At 37.5% G+C, this 9,052-nt stretch overlaps 2 protein-coding genes across 15 annotated transcripts in view; one reads left to right on the top strand and one right to left on the bottom strand.

The window, feature by feature from the left end:
* The window catches only part of LOC107618065 (probable serine/threonine-protein kinase PBL7), a 14,268-nt gene extending 10,385 nt beyond the window's left edge, over nt 1–3,883 (top strand). The window contains exons 1-5 of one of the 2 annotated variants that reach the window (XM_021112596.1): nt 800–988; nt 1,822–2,210; nt 2,728–2,860; nt 3,167–3,256; nt 3,373–3,883. In XM_021112596.1, coding sequence (XP_020968255.1) covers nt 950–988; nt 1,822–2,210; nt 2,728–2,860; nt 3,167–3,256; nt 3,373–3,540 — 819 coding nt within the window. In that variant the 5' untranslated portion in view covers nt 800–949 and the 3' untranslated portion in view covers nt 3,541–3,883. Of the gene's footprint in view, nt 1–799; nt 989–1,821; nt 2,211–2,727; nt 2,861–3,166; nt 3,257–3,372 lie in introns of those variants that run through there. The other variant, XM_021112597.1, reaches the window with a different exon arrangement.
* The window catches only part of LOC107618066 (DNA excision repair protein ERCC-1), an 11,449-nt gene extending 2,519 nt beyond the window's left edge, over nt 1–8,930 (bottom strand). Inside the window, exons 1-13 of one of the 13 annotated variants that reach the window (XM_021112587.1) lie at nt 8,527–8,929; nt 8,111–8,400; nt 7,898–8,006; nt 7,686–7,789; nt 6,899–6,998; nt 6,702–6,778; nt 6,105–6,204; nt 5,887–5,958; nt 5,706–5,774; nt 5,256–5,556; nt 4,243–4,345; nt 3,945–4,005; nt 38–458 (exon numbers count right to left, since the gene is read on the bottom strand). In XM_021112587.1, coding sequence (XP_020968246.1) covers nt 336–458; nt 3,945–4,005; nt 4,243–4,345; nt 5,256–5,556; nt 5,706–5,774; nt 5,887–5,958; nt 6,105–6,204; nt 6,702–6,778; nt 6,899–6,998; nt 7,686–7,789; nt 7,898–8,006; nt 8,111–8,373 — 1,482 coding nt within the window. In that variant the 5' untranslated portion in view covers nt 8,374–8,400; nt 8,527–8,929 and the 3' untranslated portion in view covers nt 38–335. Of the gene's footprint in view, nt 1–37; nt 459–2,743; nt 2,878–3,944; nt 4,006–4,242; nt 4,346–4,520; nt 4,836–5,142; nt 5,557–5,668; nt 5,775–5,886; nt 5,959–6,104; nt 6,205–6,701; nt 6,779–6,898; nt 6,999–7,685; nt 7,790–7,897; nt 8,007–8,110; nt 8,401–8,526 lie in introns of those variants that run through there. The other 12 variants (XM_021112588.1, XR_002354806.1, XR_002354805.1 and 9 more) reach the window with 12 other exon arrangements.

The raw sequence follows: 9,052 nt of genomic DNA on the forward strand, positions 1-9,052 counted from the left end.
TAACTATTTGATTATTTGTTCACGAGAGAGAGAGAGAGAGATGATGACCTGCCCTCGTAGGAAAGGAAGCTCAAAACTAGCAAATACTAACTTGCACCCCCTATTAGTCTTCTTTAAACAAAAACCCCTCTCCTTGACCCTCTCTTGCTTCTCATTAAAACCTCCTTTTCCCCTCAAACAAGAAGCCGTTTATATCAGTGTTTTTCTTTGTATTCTTAGTTTTCTTGATCTCTCATGGATGTTAATACTACTACTACTATCCCAAGTGTTGACACAAAGAGCCAGTCATACACACAGCACCAATTGCATTCAGAAAATCATGAGCATAGCCATGCTCATCTCCCCTCCAAAACCATTCTCATAGCCATTGCAGCGGCCACCACAGTTACCGTACTTCTCACCATTTTTTTTGTCCTATTCTTGCTCCGTCGACAAAAGTCTTCCAACAAGAATGGAGCCTGCAAGGATAAGAATCCAAGAGGGCTTCATGACACAAGCAGCAGACTCATTGCTTCAACAAAGTTGAGCATTAGTTCTAGTCCAGGTAAATTGCAAACACTCAATTCGTTTGCATAGTAACTGTGTGTTTCTAGGCATGAATTAACTGCTTATGCAGATCATCACATGAATTTGCATTCCCAATAGCACATAAAGTAAATGCTGCCAACATTAACTCAATATGTCCTTAAATGTATTAACATTCTTATTCTTATAAGGGGTAAGTTTAAGACATAGAAGCTAATGAATAAATGCTTGGAAACATTAATTTCAGATGTGAAGGGAGGGTGTCTTCAAGGAGGAAACCTTAGTAGGTCACCAGCAGCACCTAAATTCAAAGGAGTACAAGTTTTCACATACAAGGAGATAGAAGTGGCCACAAATGGATTCAGTGAAGCACATGTCATTGGTAATGGAGGGTTTGGTTTGATGTACAGAGGAGTCCTAAGTGATGGTACTTTGGCAGCAATCAAGTTGCTACGCAGAGAAGGTAAGCAAGGGGAGCGTGCCTTCAGAGTAGAGGTGAGTTGAGTGTGTTAGCTTCATTTAATGATATAATATATCTCTTTTGTTTTTGGTTACCAATGCAATGATTTAATATCTCCTTGTTTTTATCTAGCTCTATCCCTCTATAATTCTGTGTCTCCTTTCCTTGTATTAGATATAGTTTGCTCAGAGACATTGTTTTTGTCTTATTTATCAACTTGAAAACTTCTATTGGTTGCTAACGAAACTTGTGAACAAACAGAAAGTAAAATACAGGTTATTTTAATGTGATAAAAGACTTCTACAACCAAGCAAATGACAACCTTAATATACTGTCTGGATCCTATAGTAGTTTATGGGATCACATTTGACTGGACCCTTAAGTTTTTTAAAGGATATCATATTATTCTAAGTTTTAACATCTTAGCACGTTCAAAACTACAAGATTTTTTAGTACAGAAAAAAGATTAAATAGTATTATGCAATAAGATTCCTATATAAAATTTAACAGAAGTTACGGAAGTGTTGAATTCTAGACAAAAATCAATTTATACAAATTTTGTAACTTATTCCTGTTTTAAAAATATAGTGGCAGTAAGACATATTCCGTTATCTCTTATTAAAAAACTATTCTCTGTCGTATAGCAATCAAAACAAAGTTGGGACCATGAAGAAAAATATAGAAATGCAAACCCTTTTATCTCTATCTTTCTGAGTCTATTCCCACTTGCCAACTCACATTATGAGCTTTACTCAAATCTAGCACATGGGTTGTGAAGAATAGATGACATTTTCAATCTTTATTTAATTTTTTTCCACCCTTGGTATTTATTACAGGTCGATCTCCTAAGTCGTTTGCACTCTCCTTACTTGGTGGAGTTACTTGGTTATTGTGCAGACCAAAACCATAGGCTACTCATATTTGAGTACCTACCCCATGGCACACTCCATCAACATCTACACTCCCCTAAGAACCAATCTCAGTCGTTGGATTGGTGGGCCAGGATGAGGATAGCCCTTGATTGTGCAAGGGCCCTGGAGTTCATGCATGAGCACCATGCAGTCTCACCCGTGATCCACAGAGACTTCAAGAGTAGCAATGTGTTATTAGATCAAAATTTCCGTGCTAAAGTGTCAGATTTTGGGTTGGCAAAGATGGGATCAGAGAAGATGAACGGTCAAGTTTCCACCCGTGTGTTGGGGACCACTGGATATCTGGCCCCAGAGTGAGTAATATTGAATACCCTATCTCATCAGTCACTGTGAGACACCTTGCTCTTCTTATCTTCACACCACTCAACTCTACTCTAACAGTACATTACTTGCAATGTCAAATAAAGAAAACCATCCACATGGTCACACTCAAGTCCCTATCATGCAGGCTGTAATTTCTTAAATAGTTATGGCTTCTACTTTCTATATGACAGACATAAATTTTATGTCGCATATCATTCAAATATTTTATATGGGATTAATTTGGCAATACTATCTGCATGAAAAAATGTTTTACACAAAAATTCAACCATACTGCATTGACACAATTATTTCTCTCAACTACCTACTATCTTAACTGTCTTTAAAAAGCAAGTCATTGATTGGATGATAATATAAATTCTTTTATACGGATAATGCATGGCAATCATCTCTATATATAATGTATTTTTTTCTTCTTTGTTCTTATTTGCTTCATAATTTAAAGCATAGTATTTTGTTTGTTTGTGTCATGAATTTGGCATAATGTAGGTATGCCTCCACAGGAAAGCTTACCACAAAATCGGATGTTTACAGCTATGGTGTGGTTCTTCTTGAATTGCTTACAGGGCGTATACCAGTTGATATTAAGCGGGCCCCTGGAGAACATGTCCTTGTCTCCTGGGTTAGTTATAGAGCACTCTGGAATTTCAAAAACATTTTGTTTAAGCTTAAAGAAGAAAAATATGCTAACTATTTATTTGAGAATATTAATCAGGCAACTAAGCTGTAACAGCTACCAAAGGCTGAGTTTGCTGTGATAGTATAAGTGAGAATAAAATTAAGAATTAACTTTGTGAGTAAAACTGTGTACAACTGATAAAGAAATCCTTCGATTTTTTTTTTTTTACCTGTTTTTACCTTGCACCAAACTCACCCTCGCAATTATGGGTTCCAGAATTGGTAACATAAGATATCTATTATTCAACAGGCTCTTCCAAGATTAACAAACAGAGAAAAAGTGGTGGAAATGGTTGACCCGGATCTAAGGGGGCAATACTCAAAGAAGGATTTAATTCAGGTACTACTCTTTTTTGTTAAGTGAATTTAGTCATTGTTATCACTTGATGACTAAAGCTAACCATATTATTTCCAATAACTAATCATTTTTGGTTTCTGCTTCCATGGGATTAACAGATAGCCGCCATTGCAGCAATGTGCATACAGCCAGAAGCAGATTATAGGCCACTCATGACGGATGTTGTACAATCACTAATACCACTTGCTAGGAACCCGGCTTCTCTTGGTTCATCAAGTTCTTTAAGGTTTCAGAAACAAACACCAAGCCCAAGTCCAAGTCACTAAGTTGCATTGTGGTTGTCTTTATTGAACTGAGAAAGTGCTTGGACAGACATAAGGGCCACGAAAACTCGAATATATTACTCAGTGGGGTATCATCAAATCATTGAACTACGGAATTCTTGTCACCCTTACTTTACTGCCTTCAATGTAGAAAAGATGAGGGGGGAAATAATACAAAACAGAAAGACGATTCACATCTTCCGGGCCAATAAGGACAAACTTATTTGCATTTGGCCATTGATGCAATTAGTTCTGGATATGAACAGAACATTTCTTGTGTAATATGATAAAATTTAAAAGACTCACTTCATGCACTCTATTAGTGTAAGTTCCTAACATGCTTCTATATTGAACTGTACCATACTTTGCAAACAAAAAATAAACAACAGTATAAAGCTTTTACTAACCACAAGGAGGGCAAATGAATCTAGTTTCTTTCTGGGACAGCTCAAGTTACAGCATTGGCACCTAAGATATAAGAAGTAAATGGGTACTGGCATAAGAATAGGGGTGACCTGTTTGGAATCACTACATTACAGGTTGAAAGTGAAGGAATTCCATAAAAAGCATGTAAGAAACCCTTATATTTTCATGAGAAAAAGATGAAGGAAAATGATAATGGCAGCCAACACTCAGAATCAAGTTAATGCTACTAACCGGAGAAAACAAAGAAATAGCATAAAATTGATGAAATGAAACAATTACCTAAAGAGTATTTTCAATGCAGAGAGAACCAGGATCTCGAGGAGTGAAATGTCCTGGAAGACATTCTCATAACATAAAATAGAAATTATTTTCCTAGTGCCACCTAAAGTAGAGAAGTGCAATACCCCAACAGGAGCAGAAAATGGAAAGGGCATAATACACATCTTTTAGCAAGCAAATGGTATACAACTATTGTTATACATAGCAGTACGAACACTATATTTTGTCCTAAATTTTCTATAAGGTTATCGAAATTAAAAACATTTGATCTGAAAGTCAATTTTGTAAAAAATGTACCTAAAGAGCACCAACTTTGAATCTTTTGATATAACTACACCCTCCAAGTCATTCTCCTTTAAGCTTGGTTTCAGCCCAAAACACTCAAAAGAACATGAGAAGAACATAATAGCATGCGGAAAACATCAAAATAGTTAGATAAAGTCAACTCTAAAAGCAAGTTACTAACATAATTTCTTGAATGTGGAGAATGGAAAGTGGAAAAGAAAGTGTAATATCATGTACTAAAGAAGTTCCAAACCTAACGAACCATTTTAAGCGCATCCATGCATGGGCAGCAACCCAGATGCCTTCTACTAGAAATGATGAAAGAAAATATAGAATTCTTAGTCGAAATGGAATAAACCAATGAGTTAAACGTAGTCATATTTAAAAGTTGGTGCTTGCTAAGTGCATTAACAATCAACAGTTAAATTCTCAACTCCAGAATTCCATTCCATTCCTAATTCTATATATGGAATCTGGATCAACGCTTATACCCCACCAAGGCTGTATGTCAAATACTACCCTAATGCATATGCAGGGCAGGAAAAGTCCACAATCAATTAAAGGCATTCTGATTCAGAATCAAAGTGCAGTGCCATGCTGGCTCTAGATTGTGGATTTATAAACCGAGCCTTCAAATTTTAAAAGAATATCATGCTTAAGGGAAAACTTTAACGGATGGTGGAAAGCATCATGTAATTATGTTTCAGCCTCTGATTTTCTAACAGCACCTGATTCTACTTTCTCCTCTACTTGTGAAGTCTTATTCCTCTTGCCAATTCTGTTAGAATATTTGGCAAAGGCTTCAGAGAGGGCAGATTTGACAGTAAGTTCAGGTTCTTTCTCCTTGCGTTTGTTCACATCTTCAGCGTCCTTTTGCTTGTCTTCATTCAAGGAGCAAGGTTCAGCATCATTGTTAGCTGATACATCAGGACTAGCTGTCTTATCCTGGACAGACGTCTCTGGAATGACTTGCCTGCTGGATTCCAATCGCTTGAAGGGTTCATGAAACGTGTCAAACAAGCGCTTGACCTGATAAGTGTAAAAAGTATTCAGTGCTCTTTTGATTACTGCCTATCACTGTGGACCAAGCCACTAAAACTGTAAATCATGCAAGCAAAGCCAAATAAAGTGAAGTGCAAACCATTTGTCATATCTCACTTTCAGCATTAGCTATATACCTTGCGCTCACCTATGCCAGGGCAGCGAGCTAGATCTTCCATAGATGCACCCATAATGTGAGACAAAGACTGAAAAGACAAGAATTATTCTTGATGAAAATGCTTTCAAAAATAAAACCAATGAATATTTATGTGGCAATATGAGCCTACAAAGTATATATTTAAAAAAAGATATACATACCCCAAATGTGGTACCAAGGGTAACTACATCAGTCTTGTTAACATGTCGGACAGTTGTAAGGGCGTGTGTTAGCTACAGTTGAAAGTAAAACTGGTTCAGCATATTTGATGCCAATGAATAAATTATTTTTTCGACTTAAAAAAATGCACGATATTTTTATCTCGAAAGTACTAAAACCCATTATAAATTAATTCATTGACCATAAACCATAAGCACACCCGTGACAGATAGTCTGTATCCATTTGGCCTTGAATAATGTCTGCAGGCTTGTTTTCATATACTTTTATGGTCTCCAAGTAACGGCCACATTCCTCCAAGCTAGAATGACAGTAGAATGGAACGATATAAACTAAATTAGTTAGGTAATAGGAATCTTACCAGATGCTACTACAGCTACTGAAATTAATTTGCATGTTACAGCAGTTGCAAGTTCCTTTAAATAGTAAAATTATGCTAAAACAACAAATGCAATTGAAACTACAAGAATCTTTCTCCTCTAAAATGTTCTTTTTTGTGACTGTATCACCTAAAACAAAAGAGAGGCACAAGGAACAAGCATGCATCTGAGTAGCTGTTCACATTAACATTATTCATCAACATCTTAACCATGAACCTTCATCCTGAATAAGAGGATTGAATGATTGATAGCTATTCTGTATTTTCTAGTCAGTATTTCATAATAAACTCATCAGCTAGCCAATAGCAGATAATAGCACCATTTTTACACCACTAAGAGTTGACAAAAATAAAATAGAAAGACATTTTAAGCATGAAACTATGCAAACTTCACAAGTTAGAAGGAGCATTAATTTCACCTCCATCCACATAGAAGAGTGCAGTCATGAAGCAGAGCTGTTTTGGTAACTTCAAGAAGAGGCTTCATTACATCCTCCTGCAATCAATGAGGTAAAAAAATGTAATTTAGTTCATGAAGACAATATTTCCAGATAGATTTGCGGTAAGCATAAAATAAAATAGATGCAACTAGAGATTGGGAATATCTGTGCCTGACCACATCAACATGGCATAAGACTACTCGAAGCTTGAAATTCTTCTGTAACTCCCTTATTCTATAATATAAATAGTCTGGATGCAGCAAATGATACCGGAGACTGCATTTGAAACATCCACTTGAGTCAAATTGATGCATAAATATATTAAACCAATCCTACTAGTGAGAAAATGAATTAGAAAATTCCAAGTAGCTTAGTTCATTACTAAATTAAGTCATGTGGTGAGTGTCATTTTTTTCTTAATACAGGACCCTAATAATAAAAACAGTTGCATCGTCCTACTATTGATAGACCATGAACGAGGAGATTGATCATCAGCTTGCAATTTGATATGAAAGTTCAACAAACGAGGAAATAGCTGTGCATCACATTTTGAAAAAGATGGAACTTCAGTGATAAAAACGAATGTGTTATGTCCACTTATTCTCTCTCATTCACTAAACAAACACATGCCAGTCCCCTCTTGGGTATGAGACTTATCCCTTGTGGTTCCTAAATCTCCTCCTAAATGCTCATAATGTTGACGTAGTGTACAAGAAAGAACGAGTACACAAAACATTTCTCTAATAGATCACTTGACTTCAAATCGGTTGAATAAGTTATATTTCCGGACAAACTAGCAAGGAATGCAACTTGCCATCCAACATAAGTATTTATTGATCACAACAACAACAAACATAACGAACAACCGCACTAAATCAGTGTAGTACTACCTCTAAATACAACAACAAAACAAGCAACCTTAAACTTCCCAAAAATTGAAAGGAAAAAGACAAAAAGCCTAACCTGATATAGAGTGCACATGAGCTTTGACCAAGCAAGTAGTCACAAACAATATCAGCAAAGGTCCATCTAACATTCCTAATGTGTTTAAGCAACGGATTTCCTTTCTGCAAAATACAAGAAAACAAAAACGTTCACCAGATAATAATAATAATATAAATAATGAAAATTAGAACAGAAAACTCAATAAATGAAAATAATCACACTGCTTAAACCTGTCTGTGGCTAACAAGGATGGCATTGCGACTTTGAGCGACTTGAGACGAAGCTGCAGCAGCAGAAGACGTCGAAGTTGAAGATGGAGGGTTCAATTGAGAACTTTCCCTAAATCATCAAATTAATCTTCAAATACTACAGATAGCGATGTTTATACTTAACAATGGACCAAAATTCGTAGCAAAGATAAACCAAAAATGTGTAAAGTAAACCTTGAAATTGAAGAAGAAGCAGCGGTGATGGTGGTGGCGGTGTTGGTGGTAGGAGGCGGAGGAGCGTAGAACTCAGAGGATTTGACGAAAGAAAAGGTTTGGGAGAATGTTTGCGAGGGAAGGAAGAGTGAAGGTGGAGTTGATTTTTGTTGCGAGCTTTGGAGAACTTCTTCGTAGGAAGGTATCTTGATCACTACGGAGCTCTTCTTGTTCGCGCCATCGTCGTTCTTCTTATTGTTTTGCTCTTTCAACTCATTCTCCATTTTCCACCTCCTCAGTTCCCAGATTAACTAACAACAAGAAAAATTAATAGTTCACAGTTCACAAAATTAACAACAACAAAAATTAATAGTTCACAGTTCACAAAATTAATGAAAAATTATTCAATTATAGTTACAAAAAAAAATTTTGAATACCAGGGACTGAGGGAGCGCAGAACAGGGCAGAGCTGGTGCAAGAGGGGGACAGGGAGCAGTGGAGCACGATCGAAGGCTGAAGGCGGAACAGAGTTGGCGTCGGCGGGACGACTGCGGGACGGAGGCTTCGACGTTCCGACGGTGGTGCGCAATGGAGGGGAAGGAAGTTGCGACGGTTGCTGCGCAACGGAGGGGAAGGAAGATGCGACGCCGCGACGGTGGCTTCCAAGTTCGCAATTGCGTCGGCGGCGGTAGCAGGCGGTGGCTGGACGGAAGTGACGGAGGAGCACGAGCTCGATGAGAGGAACTCGGACTGGCTGAGTGTGAGAGAGGCAGGAGCGCGTTTTGGTTAGGGGGCAGGCTTAGGGCTGGGGCGGTGAGGGTTACCTCCCGTGCCTTAATGTGCTACAAAACGGCGCCGTCTAAACTTAAAATGCAAAAAACCGGCCGAGTCGTGGTTCGATTCAGTCGATCGATTTCTGGCCGGTTTGATGGTTCAAGAGCAGTTTTTGAATTTTCCAATTTT

This window comes from Arachis ipaensis, chromosome B09, assembly GCF_000816755.2.
Source record: "Arachis ipaensis cultivar K30076 chromosome B09, Araip1.1, whole genome shotgun sequence".
NCBI lineage: Eukaryota > Viridiplantae > Streptophyta > Magnoliopsida > Fabales > Fabaceae > Arachis > Arachis ipaensis.